This window comes from Talaromyces marneffei, chromosome 6, assembly GCF_009556855.1.
Source record: "Talaromyces marneffei chromosome 6, complete sequence".
Taxonomy (NCBI): Eukaryota; Fungi; Ascomycota; class Eurotiomycetes; order Eurotiales; family Trichocomaceae; genus Talaromyces; species Talaromyces marneffei.
Window position 1 is genome coordinate 781,438 of NC_072353.1, and position 24,722 is coordinate 806,159.

At 47.0% G+C, this 24,722-nt stretch overlaps 9 protein-coding genes across 9 annotated transcripts; 5 read left to right on the plus strand and 4 right to left on the minus strand.

Moving 5' to 3' along the window:
- Positions 1 to 536: 536 nt before the first annotated feature.
- Positions 537 to 7,267, plus strand: EYB26_007784 (uncharacterized protein; the record flags this gene model as incomplete). The annotated part of the gene is made up of 3 exons (XM_054267045.1): positions 537 to 574; positions 625 to 6,684; positions 6,739 to 7,267. The coding sequence occupies 3 exons, from the start codon at positions 537 to 539 to the stop codon at positions 7,265 to 7,267; spliced, it is 6,627 nt and encodes a 2,208-aa protein (XP_054123020.1).
- A 417-nt stretch (positions 7,268 to 7,684) lies between these two features.
- EYB26_007785 (uncharacterized protein) lies at positions 7,685 to 9,922 on the plus strand (the record flags this gene model as incomplete). Its single annotated transcript, XM_054267046.1, has 2 exons — positions 7,685 to 7,716; positions 7,774 to 9,922. The coding sequence occupies 2 exons, from the start codon at positions 7,685 to 7,687 to the stop codon at positions 9,920 to 9,922; spliced, it is 2,181 nt and encodes a 726-aa protein (XP_054123021.1).
- A 594-nt stretch (positions 9,923 to 10,516) lies between these two features.
- On the plus strand, positions 10,517 to 11,284 carry EYB26_007786 (uncharacterized protein; the record flags this gene model as incomplete). Its single annotated transcript, XM_054267047.1, has 1 exon — positions 10,517 to 11,284. The coding sequence occupies one exon, from the start codon at positions 10,517 to 10,519 to the stop codon at positions 11,282 to 11,284; it is 768 nt and encodes a 255-aa protein (XP_054123022.1).
- Positions 11,285 to 12,487: 1,203 nt separating this feature from the next.
- Positions 12,488 to 14,598, plus strand: EYB26_007787 (uncharacterized protein; the record flags this gene model as incomplete). Its single annotated transcript, XM_054267048.1, has 7 exons — positions 12,488 to 12,693; positions 12,783 to 12,835; positions 12,922 to 13,050; positions 13,107 to 13,283; positions 13,346 to 14,007; positions 14,090 to 14,189; positions 14,300 to 14,598. The coding sequence occupies 7 exons, from the start codon at positions 12,488 to 12,490 to the stop codon at positions 14,596 to 14,598; spliced, it is 1,626 nt and encodes a 541-aa protein (XP_054123023.1).
- Positions 14,599 to 14,981: 383 nt separating this feature from the next.
- EYB26_007788 (uncharacterized protein) lies at positions 14,982 to 16,709 on the minus strand (the record flags this gene model as incomplete). Its single annotated transcript, XM_054267049.1, has 4 exons — positions 14,982 to 14,991; positions 15,049 to 15,371; positions 15,425 to 16,611; positions 16,661 to 16,709. The coding sequence occupies 4 exons, from the start codon at positions 16,707 to 16,709 to the stop codon at positions 14,982 to 14,984; spliced, it is 1,569 nt and encodes a 522-aa protein (XP_054123024.1).
- A 389-nt stretch (positions 16,710 to 17,098) lies between these two features.
- Positions 17,099 to 17,568, minus strand: EYB26_007789 (uncharacterized protein; the record flags this gene model as incomplete). Its single annotated transcript, XM_054267050.1, has 2 exons — positions 17,099 to 17,260; positions 17,356 to 17,568. The coding sequence occupies 2 exons, from the start codon at positions 17,566 to 17,568 to the stop codon at positions 17,099 to 17,101; spliced, it is 375 nt and encodes a 124-aa protein (XP_054123025.1).
- A 383-nt stretch (positions 17,569 to 17,951) lies between these two features.
- EYB26_007790 (uncharacterized protein) lies at positions 17,952 to 18,980 on the minus strand (the record flags this gene model as incomplete). Its single annotated transcript, XM_054267051.1, has 1 exon — positions 17,952 to 18,980. The coding sequence occupies one exon, from the start codon at positions 18,978 to 18,980 to the stop codon at positions 17,952 to 17,954; it is 1,029 nt and encodes a 342-aa protein (XP_054123026.1).
- Positions 18,981 to 20,443: 1,463 nt separating this feature from the next.
- On the minus strand, positions 20,444 to 21,514 carry EYB26_007791 (uncharacterized protein; the record flags this gene model as incomplete). The annotated part of the gene is made up of 1 exon (XM_054267052.1): positions 20,444 to 21,514. One exon carries the CDS (start codon positions 21,512 to 21,514, stop codon positions 20,444 to 20,446), a length of 1,071 nt encoding a protein of 356 aa, XP_054123027.1.
- Positions 21,515 to 22,669: 1,155 nt separating this feature from the next.
- On the plus strand, positions 22,670 to 24,514 carry EYB26_007792 (uncharacterized protein; the record flags this gene model as incomplete). The annotated part of the gene is made up of 5 exons (XM_054267053.1): positions 22,670 to 22,802; positions 22,863 to 23,530; positions 23,604 to 23,950; positions 24,015 to 24,301; positions 24,360 to 24,514. 5 exons carry the CDS (start codon positions 22,670 to 22,672, stop codon positions 24,512 to 24,514), a joined length of 1,590 nt encoding a protein of 529 aa, XP_054123028.1.
- Between the last annotated feature and the right edge of the window lie 208 nt (positions 24,515 to 24,722).

A 24,722-nucleotide genomic window follows, 5' to 3' on the forward strand; every position in this document is an offset into this window, starting at 1 on the left:
ATGAACTGGAAGGAAGCCATCCAGAGCTTCTTGGACTTTCTATGTGTCTGTAGAGGCAGTCGCGGTGGGCGGGCTCCTTGAGATCTCCCCACGCCGCAGGTCCGGCCAATCATCATCCGGGACCACGGCAAAAAGGTCTCCACTAAAACTTCCTCCATTTTAGTCCCTGCTTCACAAAGTTCACATCTTTCACCTCATCCAAGCGACAATCTCTTCTTGCGACCTCGACATCAACATTCCTGGTACTGTGTCACCAGGACGATGATCTTTCAGTGAAGTTGGAGATCATTCGTATCCATTTTTTCTGTGTTGATAAGTGGTAGCTCGAAAGATTTGACGCGCCACTGGTGCGGAGCTCGACAACGAGCGGAAGAGTTTTTTACGATCTTGCAAGGCGAAACCGGCTGTCAATATACACCTCTGAATATATGGTTTCGCTAGTTCTCGAGGCGCATACATTACTTTAATCTATCGCATCGCCCCTTGAAGCATTTTCGATTTCACGACAGTGCCCGAGCAGAAGCAAGACGGTCAAAATGGCGGACCCTAACAATGTGGCGCAATACAAATACTCGTAAGTTGTCTCTATTTTCAGTCGTGTTGTATGGCTACTAATTGTTGTAGGGCGATGAGCAACCTGGTGCTCCAGGCCGATCGCCGATTCATCACACGCCCAGGAGACGATGCGACTGGCGACCCAGAGTCTCTTGCCGGAAGGATAAATATACGAGATATGGGAGCGCGAGTCGCCCATGACGAAGCACCTAAGGCCAAGAAAGGGACAGTTCCGCAGGTCGACATCGAGAGAGGTAGCATTCGTGAAGGTGCCGACGTACTGGATCGCGAGCAGCGAAAGCGCAAACGCGGGGAACAAGATCAACTTCGCGGAGCTGGTATTCTATCGGCTGCGGACATGCTGATCGAAGGCTTGAAATATCGCCCCAGAACTCCAGCTACAAGGGCGACATACGATTTGATTCTTACGCTAACCGCAAACCATCTTGGTGATGTTCCTCATGAAGTTGTCCGAAGCGCAGCAGACGCTATCCTCGAGACTCTCAAAGACGAGAATATGAAGGACTTCGATAAGAAAAAAGAGATTGACGACCTACTTGGTTCGACCATGAATCCGAAGGAATTCAATGAGTTAGTCAACCTCGGCAAGAAAATCACAGACTACCACGCACAGGACGAGGACGAAAACATGGAAGACGGACTGGACGGCGCAAATGAGGCGGAGCTTGACGAACGACAAGGTGTCGCAGTTATGTTTGACGAGTCTGATGAAGATGAAGACGGACTCCGTGGAATGGACGAAATTCGTGACGAGGACGAGTCTGATGACGAGGCTTCAGACATCGAAGGTCGAGCAGAGGCCGAAGAAGTCGCCCAAGGAGATCTTGATGGAGACGAAGAGATGATTCTAGATGGCGGTGGAATGGCTGATGCTAAAACTTCGGCTGCGCAGAAGGAAATCATACCTGCCCGTGAAATCGATGCTTATTGGTTGCAACGTCAGATTAGTACCATTTTTCCCGACGAACACGAAGCAACTGCATCTGCTCGCTCCGCCTTGGAAATTCTCAGTGGTAAAGATGCCGACGGAAATGAACGTCAACTTCGTGACATTGAGAATGATTTGATGGAACTGTTCGATTACGAGCATCCTGAACTAGTAGCGACGTTTGTCAGGAACAAGGACAGAATTGTCTGGGTCACAAAATGGAGACGACTTGCAGAAAATGACGATGCACGTCTTCTGGTTGAAAATGAGATGGTCGAAGCTGGCCATCGTGACATTTTGGATGAGATTCATGGACGGACAGCCGCCGGGGAGGAAGGTCGGCGACCAGGAAAGAAGATCAAAATGGACCTGATGGATGTTGATGTTCCAGCTCACGCCGGTGAGGTCAAAGCCGAGGAAGGCAAACCTCCATTGAGCAGTCTCCTCCCCACACGCCTAGTCAATCTTGAATCTCTGAAGTTCGACCAAGGAAACCATCTTATGACAAACCCCAATGTAAGGTTGCCACAAGGATCAACTAAACGGACGTTTAAGGGCTATGAAGAGATTCATGTGCCCCCGCCAAAGCCGAAGCGTGACCCCGGAGAAAAGAATATACCTACAACTGAGTTACCTGACTGGGCTCGTGTTGGCTTCGGATCATCCAAAGAACTTAACCGGATACAGACTAAATGTTATCCCACGGCCTTCCACGATGACGGCAATATGCTTGTTTGCGCTCCAACAGGTTCTGGAAAGACTAACGTCGCCATGCTCACAATGCTCCGTGAAATTGGAAAGAACCGAAACCCAAATACTGGAGAAATCATGCTCGATGATTTCAAAATCGTCTACATTGCCCCTCTCAAAGCTTTGGTTCAAGAACAAGTTGGAAATTTTGGCAAGCGTCTGCAGCCATACGGTATCCGGGTTAGTGAACTTACTGGTGATCGTCAACTCACCAAGCAGCAAATTGCCGATACTCAAATCATAGTCACCACCCCAGAAAAGTGGGATGTTATCACTCGCAAGGCGACGGATTCCAGCTATACCAAACTTGTGCGCCTTCTCATTATTGATGAGATCCATCTGCTTCATGACGATCGAGGCCCGGTCTTGGAAGCCATTGTTAGTCGAACACTTCGTCAGAATGAGACATCCGACGAGCCAACCAGAATTGTCGGACTTTCGGCTACCCTTCCAAACTACCGCGATGTGGCTAGTTTCTTGCGTGTTGACCCGACCAAAGGTCTTTTCCATTTCGACGGTTCATATCGTCCTTGCCCATTGCGTCAAGAATTCATTGGCGTTACTGATAAGAAGGCGATTAAACAGCTCAAGACCATGAACGATGTCTGCTATAACAAAGTCTTGGAAAACACTGCCAAAGGTCATCAAATGCTTATTTTTGTTCATTCACGAAAAGAGACCGCCAAAACAGCCAGATATATTCGGGACAAAGCTGTGGAGATGGAGACAATCGGTCAAATCCTGCGAAGTGATGCGGCTAGTAGAGCAATCCTAGCAGAAGAAGCCGAGAATGTGGACGATGCCGCCCTCAAAGACATTATGCCGTATGGTTTCGGTATCCATCATGCTGGTCTATCGTTAGAAGACAGAGACTCGGTGGCCAGTTTGTTCGCTGATGGGAGTATTCAGGTCCTTGTTTGTACAGCAACTCTAGCCTGGGGTGTTAACTTGCCTGCTCATACTGTCTTGATCAAAGGCACGCAGGTGTACTCACCTGAACATGGTGCCTTCGTACAGTTGAGTCCCCAGGATACTCTGCAGATGCTTGGCAGAGCAGGACGTCCACAATTCGATACCGAGGGTCTAGGAACAATCATAACGACTCAGAATGAGCTTCAGTTCTACCTCTCGCTGCTGAACCAGCAACTGCCCATTGAGAGTCAGTTGATTAGTAAACTGGCAGACAATTTGAATGCCGAAATTGTTCTAGGAAATGTTCGCGACCGTACCGAGGGTGTCCAGTGGCTGGGTTATACCTATCTCTATGTTCGAATGCTTCGGTCACCTGGGTTATATAGTGTTGGTGCTGATTACGCAGAAGATGAGGCATTGGAACAGAAACGCGTGGATCTTATCCATTCTGCTGCCACTGTGCTCGAAAAAGCCGGCCTTGTTAGGTATGATAAAAAGACTGGAAAACTCCAGTCCACAGAGCTTGGTCGTATCGCTTCCCACTACTACATCAGCCACAGTTCTATGCAAACCTACAATCTACATCTTCAGCCAGGTATCAGCACCGTTGAGTTGTTCCGAGTATTCTCTCTCAGCGAGGAATTCAAATACATTCCGGTCCGACAGGATGAGAAATTGGAACTTGCCAAGCTGCTCGGCCGTGTGCCCGTTCCTGTTAAAGAAGGAATTGAAGAACCTCATGCAAAGATTAATGTCCTCCTTCAAGCGTATATTTCCCGACTCAAACTCGAAGGTCTTGCTTTGATGGCAGATTTGGTCTACGTCAACCAGTCTGCAGGTCGAATCCTCCGTGCAATCTTTGAGATCTGCTTGAAAAAGGGCTGGTCATCCGTTGCAAAGGTTGCTCTGAATCTTTGTAAAATGGCAGAGAAGCGCATGTGGCCGACAATGACACCATTACGACAATTCCCGACATGCCCTCGAGACATCATGCAAAAAGCCGAGAGAATCGATGCCCCTTGGTCAAGTTATTTCGATCTCGACCCTCCACGAATGGGTGAGCTTCTTGGTATGCCCAAAGCTGGTCGTATCGTCTGTGATCTGGTCTCAAAATTCCCGCGATTGGAGGTTCAAGCACAAGTCCAACCGATGACTCGATCTCTTCTTCGCGTCGAGTTGACCATCACCCCCAACTTTGTCTGGGACGATGCTCTACACGGCACCGCAGAGAGTTTCTGGGTCATTATCGAAGATTGCGACGGCGAGGAGATCCTTTTCCACGATCTGTTCATCCTACGTAAAGAGTTTGCTCAGGGTGAAGTCACTGATCATATAATGGAGTTTACTGTTCCTATTTCTGATCCGATACCGCCTCATTACTTCTTGCACATCGTCTCCGATCGTTGGATGCACTCCGATACCAAGGTTGCTATATCCTTCCAGAAGTTGATCCTTCCCGAGCGCTTCCCGCCTCATACACCATTATTGGACATCCAGCGAGTTCCAGTGCAGGCTTTGAAACGTGATGACTTCAAAAGCCTTTACCCCAACTGGCAGACGTTTAATCGTATTCAAAGCCAAGCTTTCAAGAGCTTGTTTGAATCAGATGAAGCTGTTTTCCTTGCTGCCCCTGCAGGAAGTGGCAAGACCGTGTGCGCCGAGCTAGCCCTCCTCCGTCATTGGTCGCAATCAGATAAGGGACGAGCAGTCTACATCGCCCCTTTCCAAGAGTTGATCGATTCGCGATACAATGACTGGTCGAAACGGCTTAGCTCGATTGCAGGAGGAAAGACAATCGTGAAACTTACTGGCGAGACAACTGCGGATCTGAAGCTCTTGGACTCAGCAGACCTAGTTCTTGCAACACCAGTTCAATGGGATGTGCTATCACGACAATGGCAAAGACGAAAGAATGTCCAAACGGTGGGCTTGTTCATCGCAGATGAGCTGCATATGATTGGAGGTTATCTCGGGTACACTTATGAGATCATCGTCAGCCGAATGCAATTCATCAAATTACAGATTGAGAGTGATATGCGAATTATTGGCTTGAGTGTGCCTCTCTCAAACGCTCGTGATATTGGCGAGTGGATTGGAGCAAGTCGCCACTCGATTTTGAACTTCAGTCCGGCCGCTCGACCTGTCCCGCTCGACTTGCATATTCAATCTTATAACATACCGCATTTCCCCTCTCTCATGATGGCTATGGCCAAGCCTGTATATCACGCCATTGCCAACCAGTTATCTCCTGACAAGCCAGCCTTGGTCTTCGTGCCCAGCAGAAAGCAGGTTCGATCAACAGCCGTGGACATTTTGGCGGCTTGTGCTGCTGATGATAATGAAGACCGCTTCTTGCATGCTGATGTAGAGCAAATTGCTCCTCTTTTGGAAAGAATACACGAAAGGACGTTGGCTGAGTCTATCTCGCATGGAGTTGGCTATTACCACGAAGCGTTGAGTACCAGTGATAAGCGGATCGTGTCTCACTTGTTTACCATTGGTGCAATTCAAGTTATGTTGGCTTCTCGTGATGTTTGCTGGGAGATCGATTTCACCGCTCATCTAGTCATCGTTATGGGAACACAGTTCTTCGAGGGTAGAGAGCACCGTTACATTGACTACCCTATCAGTGAAATCCTTCAGATGTTCGGTAAAGCCTCGCGACCCGGTCAGGATAAGATCGGACGTGGCTTGCTGATGGTGTCTGAAACCAAACGACCATATTACAGGAGGTTCTTGGCGGAAGCACTACCACTGGAGTCTGGGCTTTCTTCGGCACTTCATGATGCCTTTGTCACCGAGATTAGCACTCAAACAATCAGTTCGACTCAGGATGCGGTGGATTGGATGACATATACATACTTCTACCGCCGCCTCCTTGCCAATCCCAGTTTCTATGGTCTCACGGATGTCAGCCATGAGGGATTGAGTACATATTTGTCTGAACTGGTTGAGAGCACGTTGAAGGAGTTGGCGGAAGCAAAGATCATTGAACTCGATGAGGAAGATGATAGCATTGCCCCTATGAACGCAGCTATGATTGCTGCGTACTACAACATTTCGTTCATCACCATGCAGACGTTCCTTTTGTCTTTGTCGGCTCGTACGAAGCTGAAGGGTATCCTGGAAATTATCACTTCAGCCACCGAGTTTGAATCTATTCAAATGCGCCGACACGAGGATCACATCCTAAGACGCGTGTACGACCGTGTTCCTGTCAAGATGGCAGAGCCCGCTTATGACTCCCCCCACTTTAAAGCATTCGTTCTCCTTCAAGCTCACTTCTCTCGGATGCAATTGCCCATTGATCTTGCAAAGGACCAAGAAGTCATCGTTGGCAAGGTTCTTAATCTTCTTAGTGCCTGTGTTGATGTCTTGTCATCTGAAGGACATTTGAATGCTATGAACGCTATGGAGATGTCACAGATGACTGTTCAAGCTATGTGGGATCGTGATAGTCCCTTGAAACAGATTCCTCACTTCACAACGGAGGTTATCCAGGTGGCTAACGAATTCAAGTATGTGCAGACTTCTTCTTGTTCTACAAACTCTACTAACATGTTTCGTTCTAGCATCAATGACATTTTCGAGTTCATGGAGGCCATGGATCCCTCCGAGAACAAAGACTATGCTACATTCGTCAAGCGCCTTGGTTTGGACACTAAACAATTGTCTCAAGCTGCCAACTTTACAAACGACAAGTATCCAAATGTGGAGATGGACTTTGAGGTTGAAGATCCTGACAGTATTACGGCGGGCGATCCAGCTTACCTCAAGATTAAGGTGGAGCGGGATATCGAGGACGAGGAACCCGACACCACAGTTCACGCACCGTACTACCCTGGCAAGAAGATGGAGAATTGGTGGCTGGTGGTCGGTGAGGAGAAGACCAAGAGCCTTCTTGCTATTAAGCGTGTCACAATTGGTCGACGATTGGAGACACGTCTTGAATATATTGTGCCAACTGCTGGTGAGCATGAGTTGACCTTGTATCTCATGAGCGACAGCTATGTCGGCGTTGACCAGGCGCCTACCTTCAGTGTCACTGCAGCTGAAGGCATGGACGAGGACGAGAGTGAAGAGGAAGAAGAGGAGTCATGAACACAGAAAGAGGTAAATTCGAGATATCTGGTATATGAGATTGGCGTTTATATGAACTGTTGTCATGTTTTTGATGTACTATCATGTTCTTTAGCCGAAAGTTAGCAATGAAGTGTACAATCATACAGCACACGCGTTAGTAATTAAACCGAAAGCAATGACGAGTAGTCTTCTGTTTCTGTCGAGTCAGTGGCGGGATGGACATGTACAAGTACCGTACCCCACTTTCTGGATGATCTCCGCATTTGATACTACGTCGAAGGTACCCAGCTCCAGTGGAGTCTTTGAAGCTTCCATTTTGTCATCTACTCTCTTTTCATTATCATTTGTATCGACGTGTCTGATTACTTCGATTACATCCTCTGATCTGAGGATATTACTATTTAGCGACACTTTGCACTACAAAAGCTGCGCATCATGACCGTCAGAGCTACCAAATTCACCCCAGAGTGAGAGCCTCACACCACCTAACGACCTCAAACCTTACTGACAAAGAGTGTTCCCAGGGTCCTCCTCTCAGCACCACGACGATCGGCAGCTGTCCCCAATGCCACAGGTAAACTCGCTGTATACACCCAGACAACGTACTCCTTCGAGACACACTCCAAGAGCAGCGAAATCCGCACCATCGACCTCGAATCCGGCGAAACCTCAATTGTCACAAACGACGTAAACGCCAGTAACCCACGATGGCTGGATGAGGGTGACTTGATTGTGTGGCTGAAGGGAAAGGAAAATGGGAATACGAGTTTCGTGATTGGCAACGCTCGAGATCCAGGACGATCCTATACAGCGGGTACAGTGCCAGGACCAGTCTCTGACCTAAAAATCACAAAGCTCGACTCGGGAAAGACGGGATTCGTGGTTTCCGGTAAAGCGAATCCGGATGGAAGTTTGTACAATCCCAAGGATGCGAAGAAACCCCTTAGCAGTGGGAGATATTATACCTCTACCTGGGTGCGGCATTGGGATGAGTACATCGAGCCGCAAAAGAATTCGCTGTGGTACGGTGTATTGCAGAATTCGCCGTCGGCGGTATCGGACAAGGAGAAGAGATACACGACGTCTGGGTTGACGAATCTGCTCTCTGTTTCCGGTCTGACGGATGTTGAATCGCCTATACCACCATTTGGCGGAACGGATGATTTTGATATCAGCCCCAATGCTGTTGTGTTTGTCGCAAAGGACCCCGCGGTGAATAAGGCGACTCATACAGCTTGTGTGTGTTACTATTGTCCCATGCCCTCATGGACGGATCTGAGCACGCGAGAAGCAAAGATCTACCAAATGAAGGGTCTCGAGGGTGCTATGAGCTCGCCTGCGCTGTCGAATGATGGTAGCGCTATTGTCTTTTTGGCGCAGGAGAAGGATGGGCATGAAGCCGACAAGAACCGTATCATTTTTGTGCCTAATCCTTGGAGTGGACAATTACTCGAGGTCTTCAAGTCGAATGATGGAAAAGGAGCATGGCCCTTAAGCCCTGGCTCGGTTTCATGGGCGAAGGATAACAAGTCACTGCTCATCACGGTTGAAGAGCAAGGCCGAGGAATATTATATCAACTCCCCATCGAAGACATCCTAGACGCGACGCCCGATAAGCTGAAAAAGTTAACTAGCACGGGCTACGTTACTGGCGTAGCTCCGTTGTCCGTCGACACAGAACTCCTTCTTGTTTCAAGCAGCAACTTGATAGAGAGTAGCATTTTCACGATTGTCGATCCTAATGCAATCCATGACGCGAAAATCCTATCATCTATCAGCCGGGGCGGATCATCGATCGGTCTGTCGCGCTCTCAGGTCGACGAAATATGGTACAAAGGCGAAAATGACCAACCCATCCACGCGTTTGTTGTGAAACCATCAAACTTTAACCCAGACGAGAAATATCCTTTGGCGTTTTTGGTACATGGTGGGCCTGAGTCAGCGTGGAACGATTCGTGGAGTACTCGATGGAACCCGGCGGTATTTGCCGAGCAGGGCTATGTGGTCGTTACGCCGAATCCAACCGGCAGTACAGGATATGGCCAGGACTTTACAGATGCGATCATTGGAAGCTGGGGTGGTCTCCCATATCTGGACCTGGAGAGAGGGTTCGATTATATTAGCAAGAATCTGACATATGTCGACACCGACCGTGCAGTGGCGCTAGGTGCTTCGTATGGTGGGTACATGATGAACTGGATTCAGGGACAGCCGCTCGGTCGTAAATTCAAGGCGCTGGTCACGCACGATGGTGTTTTCAGCATGGTATCACAACTCGCCAGTGAAGAGCAATACTTCCCACTCGCGGATCTCAAGGGCCCACTGTGGAAAGTACCCGAAGAATGGCAGAAATGGGATCCGTCTCGATTCACTGCAAACTGGGCAACGCCGCATCTGATCATTCACAACGAACTCGATTACCGACTGACAATAGCAGAAGGATTAGCTGCGTTCAATGTGCTGCAAATGAAGGGTATTGACAGTGCATTTTTGACGTTCCCGGATGAAAATCATTGGGTTTTGCAACCCGAGAATTCGCTGGTGTGGCATTATGCTGTGATTAACTGGATCAATAAGTATGTGGGATTACCTGAGCTTTCGATGACTCATCATGACGGTATCTTTGGCGCGGATAAGAATGTTAGGAAAATTACGAATGTTCCGTTGAGATGATGCTTGTTAACAACGTGGATAAGAAGAGCAGCCTTGAAAAAAAAAAAACATATCTGTGTATTGTTTATGTTTGTCTTCTTTCGGCGAGTGTTACTCGATTTGTCGTTTTATCGGAGTATTTCTCAAATGAAAACGTGCCATTGTCATATGTGCCTTAGTTCAGTCGAGTCTCGTTCTGATACACCCGCCAAAACCAGACGTAGATTTCCTATCTGTGACTCTTTTGTCTAAATACTGCTCACAACACGATATACATCAGAGAACAATAAAAGAGTCACTGGTTCCGTGTTCTTGACACATCCTCGCTTCTTTAGACTATTATCCTATGTCCGAAATCCGTGATTCACGATGACATGGGTCTATATAAGTATGACTCGGACATTTAGTAGGCCCTTTTCAAGGTTGATCCTCTATATCCTACCACATGCACCACAGCTTTCTTAAGATTATCAACTACTACTCAACCAAGTACATACCTGTATAAGTCGGCTTGATCTTGGTCAAGACACTAACTCGGTAATAAGCCTAGTTGAGCATCGTTTTCAATCCTGGTGACAGGTGCGAAGTATTGCACCAAGTGCAGTATTTCCAATCATGGCCGAACGGGCCAACTCCAAAGTGAAACTTACCTCAAAGAAGCGCGATAACAATACCACCACCACTCAGACTCCTGACTCCTCCTCCTCCTCCTCCTCCTCGGATCTCACAGAATCCCTCCAAACCTTCATCGACACCATCACCAAAGACCAAAACATCACCATCCCAACAAACAGCCACAAACCCCATCCCGACTTCCTCCCAATCCTCTCCCACCTCTCCAACACCCTCTTCAAACTCGTCTCTTTGACAACCGGCAAGCCACACCCATACTGCCCAGATTCTGTGTTACGATATCACCTCCTCACATCCACTCAACTAGATGATATTGCAAGACATTACCATCAAATCTGGCCACCCGTGCCGGAGACGTATCGGTACCCGAAACCGATTGCGCCGTGGGTTGGGACGGAGGAGGAACAGACGCTCGATATTGAGAGGAAGAGGGAGCGGATTGGGCAGTTTATTGGGTTGAGGAGGGGGGCCATGGAACTTACTAGTAGTAGCGCTGGGGATGGCAAGACGGTGGTGGCTGCTGTGGAGGAAAGTCAATGTCTATTATTGGGCCAGAAGCATCAACTTGCTGGCATCGATTGTGACGACGACGACGACGACGAGGAAGAGAAGAAGAAGGATCATTTGAAGGTTCTGTGTGAGCGGATTAGGATCCAGATGCAAAGCGACTGGGAGGAGGCACGTGAGCGCGCTCGAAGAGATGAGGGGTACCGATACTCCGGTATCGTTCGATTGCCGCGAAAGGCTTGAATCTTTTTTCTTTCTTCAGATGGCTATGTGTATACCTATTATAGACCTTTTTCATTCATGACTGGTTTCTTTAGTCATTTCGTGTAACTAACTATACTACAGCTGCAGAGTAATTGTAGTCACTCCATGTGTCATAAAGATCTAGACCCGGTCGGTACGTACCTGAGCGAAGTGTCGGTAACCTTGTACATATGTAATAGTCCATGTAAATACTAAGAAAGATTAACTTGGGTTCCAATGCCCCGATCCGGCAAGGTCTAGACACCTACAGAGTCAAAAAAAAGTCACGGTGAGTCACTCACTCCCCCAAACCCTAACTCACTCACTCATCTCAACTCAATCCATTCCAGAGTCAAATCCAGATCCTTCACTACCAGCATCTACACCGAAAATCCGTTGGGGGAGGGGGCCGAAAAACGGACTTTCGTTTTTTTTATCTTTACTAAGGAAGCTTAGAGTGCAAGTTCGTCAAGCTGTTTGCCAATTTAGGGCGGGAAAACGAAGTGTCATGAAAATTGACTTTTCGTGGATGATGCGAGGCTGCGAGCCGTTGCGAGGGAAATAAATGAATGTGAAAAAAGCGGCCAGTGTCGGTGCTGGTCGGTTTGTATCGGGTTGCCGGTAATGCATGATCGTCGGTATTTTTCATAGCTTAAATGATGGTCAATGGTCGTCTTAGCGGTATCTCTTTTGAAAGATACGTCGTATGTCACTTGTTGTGCATCCTCTGGGTCATCGTTGGCTTTCGTACAACGGGTGTCACCAGTTGAGAACAGCATAACTAATTAATTATCACTCCCGTTTGCAGAAGTATACTCCTAGTAACTTAGTTAACTAAAGTGTAATGTTTCAATGTTGTGCCGTTCCTGTATCGCGAGGCCACTAAACCCGATTGAACCAAGGCTGGATTATCTTACAAATCTGATAACAAAATTAGCACCGATCAATTAGGGTTTGGAGTTGTAGCGGAGAAATGGATTGAGGTAGGTCCCCATCGGTTTTCTTCTTTTTTTCTATCTCGTTATTTCAGATGTCAACGATAAACGTCACTCAGGCTTGACCTGCCATAAATACATAAATATAGTTTGATTTCCTGCCTTTTCTTTTCTCGGTCATCAGGTCAGAAAAGGACGGAGAAATCTCTCTCTCTCAATGCGTATGTAAACTGGTGAAGCATCGATCGTCACATATCAATATTGCGCCATGAGTAGTGCTCCTCAGGAACCCCGCACGGGTCAACAGCCGCAACAACAGCAGCAAGAGCAACGTCCAGCATCGGCCCAGGGGAGTGATGCCTCATCCGAAATAACATGGACTCGATGGCAGAAAATCGAGAATGTCATTTGGGATGGCGGTCATCGTACGCCGCAGGAACGCGCTCTTGTGCGACGGCTGGATATATTCATCATGTTTGTGTTTCCCTCTTATCAACCCGGTTACATCCATGGATATGTACAAAACGGCGGGCTACGGGCTAACAATACTGTTTCTACGATAGGAGCTGGGCTACAATTGGTTATTTTGTGCGACTGCTGGATTCGGCTAACGTCAGTAAGTAGTTTATACGTACATGGCATTTTATCGCCAGATACTGTCCCTTTTTTATGTAGTATGATAGGCTAACCCCATGGAAATAGTCAATGCATACGTCTCCGGCATGAAGGAAGACTTGAACTTCACTGGAGCTGACTATAATCTGCTCTCGACATTCTTCATCATTGGTTACGTTATCGGCCAAGTGCCGTCGCAAATGATCCTGACGCGTGGTAAGCATACAATCAACCCCTCTTGCATATGGAAACATCGTTCTAACAATCTCAAGTACGCCCATCATACTGGCTGCCGACCTGCGAGTTACTCTGGTCAATCGTCACATTCTGTTTCGCAGCTGCGCAAAACGTGCGAGATGTCTTTGCCCTTCGTATCGTCATGGGATTCCTAGAGGCTCCATTTGCAGTCGGTGTCTTGACCATCATGGGCAGCTGGTACACCCCGCGCGGTACGTCAACGCACCCTCCCAATTCATTTCAAACTCACCTTTCGCTAATGAAAAAGAAACAGAACTCTCTAAAAGAATCGCCATCTTCTACTCCGCCTGCTACGCAGCGAGCATGTTCAGCGGCTACCTCCAAGCCGGCATCTACAGGGGCATGGACGACCACCTCGGCCTCCCCGGCTGGCGATGGCTCTTCATCTTCTGCGGCGTGATTTCCCTCCCCTTCAGTCTCTATGGCTACATCGCCATTCCAGACAACCCCTACAATAGCAAAGCCTTCTGGATGCCACCACACCAACTCGAATTCGCGCGCAAACGCATGGAGGCATGCGACCGCCGGCCACCCGTGATGCTAACATGGGCCAAGATGAGACGCATTGTAACTCACTGGCCACTCTATGCGTTTACGGCAATTATGATTTGCCAGTGTCTTGTCACGCAGCCATTGAACTATTTCGCGGTCTGGTTGAAAAGTCTCCATCGGTTTTCGGTGTATCAGGTTAACGTTATCCCAACTGCAGGCCAGGCCGTGGGCTTAATTACGACGCTGACATACAGTTGGCTCGCTGATGCGTGGGGTGGCGAGAAGAGATGGAAAGCTCTACTCATTCCGGCCGTCGTCAATCTGGTGGGATTGATAATTGTCTCGATTGGGCCGGGATTCGGCGCGACGTTGTTTGGATATTTGCTTAATGGGGCTAGTTGGGGATTTTGGCCTATTTGCTTTGTATGCCCTCCCTCTTTCTTCCTTCCTTCCTTTTTTCCCCCCTCCCATTCTTGCATTGCAGCTTGTACTAACGTATCAAAAGGCATGGACAAACGAAGTCTGCGCCTCAGACCCCGAGGAACGCGCAATCGTCATTGGCGTCGCGCAAACAATGGGCCAAGCATTCGTTGCCTGGGTTCCTAGTCAGTCTCCCTCTTCCTCCTCCATCAATCCTCTCTATCCTGCCACCGTCACTATTCCTGTCAACCATATACTTTATCTTACCATTGTACTGACCCCAATTGGCATACAGTCCTGATCCTAAATACCTCCAAATACGCACCCAAATTCACAATGGGCTGGAGCATCCTCACCGGTTTCAGCGCTTGTCAATTGGCGATGGTCTTCGTTATTCGGTGGTTTGTGCAAAGAGATAAGCGACGAGCACGCGAACAGCAGCAGCAGCAACAGGAAGAAGAAGAATTTAACGGTCATCATGATCGTGACACTGACGTTGAGGGCGGTGTTGCTGCCCATGGTAATGTGGAGGATACCAGTGCCGAGGATAGCGATAATGTGGTATCCGCGGTTCCGGAGATGACGAAGGTGTAATAAATTCTCTTATTGGGGAATTCTAATGCGATTGGACGAATAAAACAAAAAATGGTTGGTGATAGGACTTATGGGCCGTCCTAGAGAAAAGAGGGAGAGATGATCTCAGGCATGAATTTATGTTGACATGCAGCTTTACTGTCTCGGGCATATCATAGAAGAGCACAGATCTAATTCGCAACGCTTACTTTGATTTACTTCTACTTAAGGACTAGATCTAATGCACGGTAATAATGGTTTCGATTGTGGTATAGAGGATAGCTGTACAGGATGAAGTTGTCATGTCGGTACTCCGTTCAAGAGAACTCCGCAATCGACGACAATACTAATGATAGGAACAACGAACACAAGAAGAATAAAGAATCTTGGACCTGAGGATCGAGTCATACACTTCTACTACCGGTTAGTCCATGGAGCTTCGACAACAACTGCCGCAAGAGAAGCACTTACTCAGTTATGTTCCACACAACTCTATCAGCTGTCAAAAGAATCTCCTCCGTCTCGCTCAGCTTGTCATCATGTCTAGACATCCGCAGTATTGTTGCTTCGGCAAGCTCGGGCTTATTACCGTGACCGAACAGTCGGTATGGTGCGGAAGTGATCATCCCATTATAATAGTAATTGACAATCGACAGACCATCTGCAGGGTTTCTGCTTAAGATGTATTTCTGGAAAAGCTTTCGGAAATTGGGCTTGATACCAAGATCAGCGGCCAAAGTCTCTTGGTATCCGAGCGCAGGTACCGCTATCGTATGGCGACGGGAATTGACAAACTATGTTCATTAGATGACGGCCATAATAGATTGTCATGGCCAGAGAGACTTACGTTCGTTTCTTGCTCTTTCTCAGCTTTCTTGATCTCCTTTTGCATCTTCTCCCTTGAAGGTAGATGAATCCTTCCGGTCAGCGAAGCCACTGCCCATCGAGCCTGAAGCTCAACAGTCGGATGAATGGGCCCTAGAAACTCCACCAGGCCCAAGAAGAAGAGGGTTTCGTATGTCGGAGAATTAACGAGTCGATACAGATGAACCGAGTTTTGTTTTTCTCCACGGTACGTTTCCTCGGCGATGACTGGCATGGTGACGTTGTATCCCGTACAGAAAATGACTTCGTCGACTTCAAGGGTTTCTCCGTTACTGAGAACGATGGCACTTTCAGCAAAACTCTCAACGGAGGCTCGGTGTGGAGCTATATGGCCAGCACGAATATGGTCAAGGAATTCGTTGGATACAACTGGATTCGCCATAAGGATTCGATGATTTGGTTTCAGAGCCGGAGGCACCTCGCCCATGACAATACGGTGAATAAGTTCGTAACTGAACGTGAGAATGGAACGAGGTAAGAGATATTCGACTAGACGGCTTTGAAGGGACTCGACAAGTTTGCCATTAACGTATCTGGGCAAGACCCAGCCTCCTCGCTGAGTGATGAGATGGCATGACTCGGCGTGTTTGGAGACTTCACTTGAGATATCAACTGCTGAAGAGCCGAGGCCAATTATTGCCACTCGCTTTCCGGCATAGACCTCCGGCTGGCGGTAGATATGACTGTGAATAGCACGGCCCGCGAAGCGTTCCAGACCAGTAACTGCTGGGATATGTGGCACACTCTCTTTACCAGTACAGATAAAGAGTGCGCCGAAGAGTTCCTCAGTTGTTCTCGTTGTCACTCTCCATTGGTGACCCTGCTTGTCACAAGATATCACCCCAGTGTTCAGAAGTATGTATTTCTCCAATCCAAAGTGGCCGGCATACTCGTGAATGTATCTCAGATAGTCTTTGTGAGTCGGGTAATCAGGATATTGTGCGGGGTCCATAGGGAAGTCGCTGAACTGAGAGCGGAGAGCACATGTATTCGACACTACTCCATCATAGACAGATGAAAAGGTTTCTCCGGTCAATGAGTCTGGTTCTTCGTAGTGCCACTGGCCACCAATATAAGGGCGAGCTTCGTAGACGGTGGGCAGCAAGCCCTCTTCAAGGCACTCTTTGGCAGCGACGAGGCCAGAGATACCTGATCCGTCAGTGCCGTTCGTAAAGTCGGTCAGAAAGATGGATCTTACCGGCACCAATGATGGCAACCCTCTCGACCTGGAAATCACCTGGAGCCATGATAATCGTTGATACTAAATGAGGAACAGCACGAGAATATCAGATGAACCGAGCAGGATGAGACGGCACTGATGAGTAGAGGTAATGAATACAGGCGCAACTGATAGATGAGATGGAGGAACGAGATTATTATGAAGAAGAAACAATGCAGTGAGAGATAAGAGGAGAAGGAAAAGGAGGGAGGGACAAGCGAAGAGGTGAATAGGGAAGTGAATCGTCATGGGCAGGCACGGAGGTGGCACCTTCCATTTTGGGTTGATTCTACTGGCAGGGCTGCTTCCTTCCCCTTCAAGCATCTCACCCGAGAGCAGCAGGAGCAATTCAAGCATTATTTCGCACTCCAGTGTCGTACTTTCCATCGACTCCTCGGCCGCTTAACCTGGGTACTATCACTCTTCTTCTTTGTCGTGACAGGCATCTGCTAATTTCTGTCTGACTTTGCTCAGATATGCTTCCTCCGACAGTTTCCCAATCTCAATGCCGTTCACCTGGCCAACTTTATCTCTGTGCTTTCCCATAATGGTAATGTCTGATTTAGGGATGCCTAACACCTGAAATACCGAATATTTTAGTCAAAAAGTCTCAACGTATCGTGATTCGATTGCCATCAACTGCTCCTTCAATTTGTGTTCGACTCGCAACGTACCTCAGACAAAACTTTGACAACGGCGGCATTGGCTTCACCTTTTCTGGGCGCTGATGCAACGTGAATGTACACCTGCTCGTCGCATATTTTTTTGACGCCTTGAAAGCCCCGGGACCCGGGAGTAACATGACATCGTATCAGAAGGCTGTAGAGTGCATTCTTATTTTTACGCGCGATTGAGGTTAGCCGTAATAACTTTGGTGTCTCGTTCATTGTGGCCTGTTTATAAGATCTCAAATGAGCATGTTTGACAATTTGTCGTTTGGTTTTGGTTTACATAGCCAATCGCGTCGACGCGAAAAGGCCGATGACAGTGCCAGATTTGGCTTAGCGTCGATTTTCTATATATCTAATACAGCCCTCGGATTTTCTTCCTTTTTGCCTTGATGAGATTCGCAATGACTCAGTAGTTCTGAACGCTATAATATGGTAGTACAGAGATCTTAATAGTGGTGAGTCAAAATAAATGGCTTCAAATGTGTGGATGCATGCTAAATTATCAAACAGCCTCCAGGGCGAGCAACATCCCAATATTCGAATTTATCGATTCAACCACAAAAACAAAATCCCTTCGTAATATCAGTCATTTGAGGAATTTAGCAAATCGCACCTGTTTTCAGAATGCTATGCATCTCCTGTGCATACGTGCAACCATTGATGACATTCGAATCCGAGAATCCAGCAGACCAGAGCATAATACCTCCAAATGTCGAATTACCTTCCGTCTCGGAGACCAAAGTTGCCATTTCGTTAGGTGTGATGTAGTAAATGGCACCGGCGCTGTTACCATTGGAAGCCAGGGTAGAGGCAGGGGCTCCAATATAAAGCTTTGCGTTTGCCGATGGTGTGGTAGCGAGGAAGTCCACCCACTCTAGGTAGTTGAAGGGGGCATTTCCGCCAAACCCAAGGGAGCAGGATTCGTAGGGAATGTTGTTCAATCCGTTGTTATTGTTATACCATTGAACCCAGAGCTTATCAAAAGTCGAGTTACCAATGATGATGCTCATGTTGGGTTCTGGAAGAGGGCATTGGGGAGCACCAGTGATGTAATAAGTGTTACCGGGGTCAGACGCGAAGTTAGATCGCAGCGTAGAAATCATGTATTGATAGTACTGGCTCGAGCCACCGTTGACCTCAATATCAAAGTCCCATCCGTTTACAAAGACACTGCCGAATGGTCTGGGAACGGTGGTGTTGCCGGAGTTTCCGTATGATTCCCACAGATACTGACCGATCGACTCAGCCTCGGCCCGTGATTGCAACGAGTAAGAGCTAGTTGCACCTCCGAGTGAGAGCAAGACAGTAATGCCGGCGGCCTGGCATTTAGCAATGGCAGAAGTTACATCATCGCATAGCTGGGGTTGGCCTGTAGGAGAGATGTAGCATTCCGGTCCAATTACGCCAGAGGGGATATCGATTCCATTGCCAAATTCATACAAGAAGGCAAGAATAATAACGTCGATGCCGGATGTTGAGCTGCAGTATGCAGACAGGTCTGCTTTCTCGTTGGAATTTTGGCCCCAGTAGACAACTGTCTCCGCGCGGGAGCCTTGACGCGATGAGCGTGTAGAAGCTGTTGCGAGGGCCAGCAGGCTGGCACAGCTGATAAGGGTTGAGAAATACATGTTGACTGTGAATTTGCGTTATGAAACTACCCAGAATAACAGGAATTACTGAAGATCTCAGGTACGAGGTTGATCGTAGTGAAGATTACTCGAGACAGAAGTTGAGATTAGGGCTCAGAGTGGATCTTATACCTTCCTTGGAATGCATATCTACCACAGCCAGGAATACTAGACATGCTACATGATATGTGCCTATATAACTATACAGTTTCAGAGTTGCAATCTATTTTATGAACCTATGTTCCTTTCGAATCTGTGTTGTATGGGTTGCATTCTGGTCAAATGGCACAGTGGACACGACACCTCTACGGGCCATAAGATGTAACAGCCCATGAAAAGTCTGGAGACGACATTTCGAAATAAGCAAGTCAAAATCGCTAAAAATCGCTAAAAATTAATATAGATGTGCTGACATCGTTTTATTTAACATCAAATAAAATTAGCAGGCAGATGATCTCTGGAGATAGCACCGGATGCGACGCTCACGAGGCACTAATCTATGGAATGTGACTCTGAATGCCACCAGGCCCTTGATCACGAAACGGTCTAGTATCTCTAATTTATATACCTCTTTTGGTGTATAGAATGTAAAAATCCAGTATATGTTCAGCCACAGCTAAAATAAAGTGATATAGCCTCGATATTGCATTCTGGTCTTTCTCTTTAGGGCTTTGATTCTATCCCTTCATTGTCCGAAAAACAGCACGGCAAGAACACATATCGGAGTTCTCTCACATTACTATTCAGTTCTCCGCCAGCAAATGATAATTGTCAGCGTATCGGGCCCTCGTACTGTTACGGTAGGATTTACTTGTTTCTAGATAAACACGAGTTGTTGATCGGCGATCTTTAGTCACTTGAAAAGTTGGCCCACCCACCTTCGGGAAATTATTGGAGTTTTTTACCACTAGCACAAAACAGGTGAAGTTCGAATCTATGGGTGGAAAATCCTTGTCCTCTTGATCCCCTTCCTCTATCATTTCTAGCTGAGATTCCTGTCCCTTTTATATATGCGAATCCCATACAAATAATCGACTGTGATTCTTTCAATCTGTGTGTCAAATGGTATGCCTCATAATGTGTCATAATGGGTCATATGGTGTTGTGAATATAGCGTATTTTATGTCAAATAGATTCACGCGCTATATCCTTTCTTAGCGTAGCGGTAAAATATGGCCAACAGAAATGGTAAATTAGGGTTACTTACAAGACCGCCGATCGCAGTCAGGAACGTACACTCTAATCATCTATCAGGGGTGTAACTTCAACAGTTTGAGTAGTATGTCCCTGGTATTCGAGTAGGCAATGATAAAGGCGCCGCCTAGGTGGTTAGTCTTTCTTTATAAACCAGTTTCGAATCAAGATCCAATATCCGAACGCGAGCGGTTACGTGGGATTTCCTCCTTGTACTTATTCATGATCAAGCCAAAATTCCATTCGTGTCTCGAATACTCTATCTATGACTATATAGATTGCCGTCTTGTTATACTTGGCGATGCACTTTTGTTGTCTTCCTTTGAATGATAAGCACTTCGGATCGCGGCCAACAGAACAATAACACCTCCAACTAAAGCTGCAATCTGATCAAGATTGCTCATCGACACGTCCGACTGCGGTATTAGAAGGAATCGGCCAGAATAGAGAGCCGATGAATTCTTTCTCATTGCAGAAAATGAGTCAAAAGTGGATATTAAAGACAAGATTGCCGACAACGGTGCGAAGAACAGACCAACAAACGTCATCATCTCAAGACTCCGAAATCGTATCTCAGAATGTCGGTCGGAAGTCTGCGTCGCGCGTTCTAGTTGTGCATTCATGTGATCTATGGCCTCTTGGGTGAGATTATTTGACTCCTTCTTGGAAGCTTTCAAGTGAGCAATACTCATAATCCACTCTGTGCGTTTTTCGTCGGCAGTATCCTGGCGTCCATCCTTATTCTGAGCTCTCCGCGCATTTATAGAACTAATGACCCAGGTCAAACTGCCCACCAAAACACATATTACCAAACAAGCCCAAGTGCTGGCGACAATGGTAGTCACGAGAAATAGATAAGGTCGACTCAATGTTGTTTCCCTGGCATTAATGCCCTTCATAGTCGCCATCGCAAACATCACATTTTCCATGGCCCAGCTGAATAACCCTGTTATAACAACCAGGCCTAGGCGTTTCAATTTCATTATGTTATGCCACCATGGTCCACACAATATAGCCCAGAACAGGGCGACCACAGAGAAAGTCTCGCATATATTCAATGGTGCTTCTATTGCGGATTCATACTGTTGCAACTCAACGGCACGGGCAGTTATTATCTCGGCGAGGGAGACTGGCAGCCGTATGAGTAGAAAGACAAGGTGACCAGCGGCGATCAGTGGTAGCAACAGCGCCGCAACGAAGTCGACGGAAATAGTGTCTTTGTGTCGAGACGATTTGTTGAAAGTCCAACTGATAGAAACCGCACAGAGAGTCAACAGCCAGGCCCCCACCGTGCCAGGCCCGTAGAGGCTGTCGACGAGCTTGTAACGAGAGTCATCCATTTTGCTCTCAATGTTGAATCATATTTCCAATTCGCATTAGCCAAATATATGACCCGAGATCAGAAATGAGATTGTGGCGAGAATAAATGATTCGAATTTCGGGAGGCTGTGCAAAACACAAGTCAAGCGGATTGACGCGGTGGCTAGACAAAGCCAGCCGTAGGTAGGCTGTGTAGAGGAATCAGAGTTCCAGACGACAAACTCGAAAGCGTTTCCGTCCCACATCGGACACTTTAGACGTTGATGACGGCCTAATCTCGAGTGCCCAGGATCTTCTCATATTTCAAAGGTTGTTCTACTCCGTACATTTGCGCCATTCAGCAATATGTGGTATTTCCTATCGCAAGATGATTGAGCACCTATAAATCAAGATCGACATTTGTACTGTTTCGTAGTCATATTATTCTAGAAAATTCAGAGACTCTTTGAAACGAGATGATTACCTTTCACCGTGTCTCTAAACTTTGGATGTGTTGTTTGACATTACGCAGATTCGATCATTTTGATAATCTGGCTTCAAACTTCCAACCCAGATTCTTGTAGCTGATATATTGACTCTAGCTTAATATACGTGCATATATAAACAACTCTATGTTTCTTACTAGGTCATTTCCTTGCACACTGCACCTCGTTTGACAATATTACCATATACCTGTAACCCTAAACAATAGCCGGTGAAGATACATAAAATACCAAAAATTGGTTTCGGGGGGTAAATATCAAAAGACGGGGAACAATATGGTAAAATAGCAATTAGCTCGGCGTTAGATAAGAATGCTAGCGATAAACAGCAGGTTCGTGGCATTGAAATACAAGGCAAGCCCCTAGAGAATTGCGCCATAGCGGATTGCAATGTTGTCAAAACCTCTTCATACTTCGCGAGCGACCACCCCATTGGCCCGATTCACCAACTATGGGCTTCAAGTTATCGTACACACTACTTAGCCGTGTACTATGTACTAATTACCTATTTTAGTTCATTTTGAAGTTTATATACTCTAGATGACGCTCCTTATATCTTGGACTGGCTTGCCATACGGCTAGGCCCGTATTGCCTGTTGTGATATCTGCTCTATAAATTATAGACCCAAGGTCCACAAAGGACCAATTTGGGAATTCTATCATCCGGGTCTTTTCGAGACAGTTTAATTCGCCATGGAGACCAAAAACCTACCTTTCCTGCGGCACTTAACGCCCCGGCTTGCCTTTTGTATATTCCTGATGAGCATCAGTGTCTTTAATTTTGGCTTGGAAAATACAGCCTATTCCACAATTCAGGCAATGGACCGTACGATGTCTCGTTTTACGTGCATAGCAGGTTGCTGATCGCTAACACCATTCAATGCAGCATTCATCAATCGTTTCGGCACCCTCCGAAAGAACGGAAAATATGTCATTACTCCAAAACATCTGAGCTATCTGAGCGCTTTTCCGAGAATCACGTTTGCAGCCGGCATTCTGATAGGAGGTCGGATCTCGGAACGTGTCGGCCGTCGACCCGTCATTGTATTGATGATGATTATCTGTTTAATCGGCACCATTGTATCCTACACGGCTGAGACATTCGCAGCGGCATTGATCGGTCGAATGATTGTCAACGGCTACGCAGGTATGGAAGGCTGTGTTGTCCCCATGTTTCAAGCCGAGATCTCTCCGGCTGCGATTCGTGGTATCGTTGTCATTAGCTATCTGTTTAATCATGTTTTTGGTTCATTTATCATGTCTTGCATCACATACAAAACGGCGGATTTGAAGACGGATATGTCGTGGAAGATCCCTATTGCTGTGATGTTTGTGATACCTTGCTTGGTGCTTTTGCTCTCTTGGTTTTTACCAGAGTCTCCCCGTTGGCTTTTGCGGAAGGGCAGAGATGAGGACGCTTTGAAACAACTCAAATACCTCTATGGAAGTGACGATCAAGCTAGACTTGAGCGTGAAATAGAGTTGTTGAAAGAATCTTTAGCCGCTGACACTCAGGAGGGCACCTGGATGGATTTACTTCGGGGCACCAATCTGGTATGTTCCTTTTTGAAATATCACTCAAATACAACATTTTCCTGAAAACATGCATCTAACACGACAAATCTAGCGCCGCACGATCATCGTCGTCTTCATCCAATCCTTCAACCAATTGACCGGTCAGACCTTCGCCACTTCATACGGAACAGTTTTCATCAAATCCCTCGGCACCATCAATCCATTCAAGTTTACATTGATATCCCATGCAATTGGTTGTCTGGGCCCCTTTTTAACATTTTTCCTCGTGGATAGGCTTGGCCGTCGTTACATGTACCTCATCTTCGGCACACTGTGCGGTTCGTGTCTATTTGTCATGGGTGGTCTGGGTCTGGGTACCGTGAACTTCCAACAGAAGGCTGGCATAGTGGCAATGGATATCTTGTATCCATTCTTCTATTGTTTTTCGTTTGGTGGGATGTAAGTCGACTAGCAATTCATGAACTCAACTTATGCCAGGGATTTACTGACATTTCACCTCTAGGTCTCCCCTAACAGGGGCAGAAGTTCCATCACCCAAATTGAGAGATAAATCCGCAGTCGTAGGCTGGAGTTTCCAAAATCTTTGGGCATTCGTTGTTACATTTGTGGTACCGTATCTTATTAGTGATAGTTATGCGGGCTTGCAATCTAGGGTCGGATTCATCTTTGGCAGCATCTGTGTTCTCGGTCTCGTCTGGGCATACTTCTTCTTTCCGGAGCTCAAGGGTCGATCACTTGAGGAAATCGACGAGTTCTTTCAGGCCAAGGTTCCAGCTGGGAAGTCTAGGGGTAAGATGTCTTTGATTCTCCAAATGAAATCTACAGTTATGCTGATATCTGCAACTAGACTGGCAACCAGCGGCACAGAGCGTGGGACACAAGATTACTGTGATCGAAGATGATGCGCCTAATGCAGAGGAGGTCATATATCCAGAAAGTACAGAAGTCGTGAAGGACACAGGCAGATATAGAGTATTGCAGATTGCAGGGTCTTCGGTTTGATCTGTCGAAATGTCTCAATATTGTGCTCTCAACAGACAAAGCCTGCCAAACAAAATGTCGTATTATCCTTCTATACGAGTGTAAGGCCTATCAAACATACAGTTACATCCCACCTTCGGCGCAAAAAAAAAGAATCTGCGCGTAGTAATAATAATATTCTAGATATCGATGCCTCGAAAACCAGTTAGGGCTGATCCGAAGATTCCTT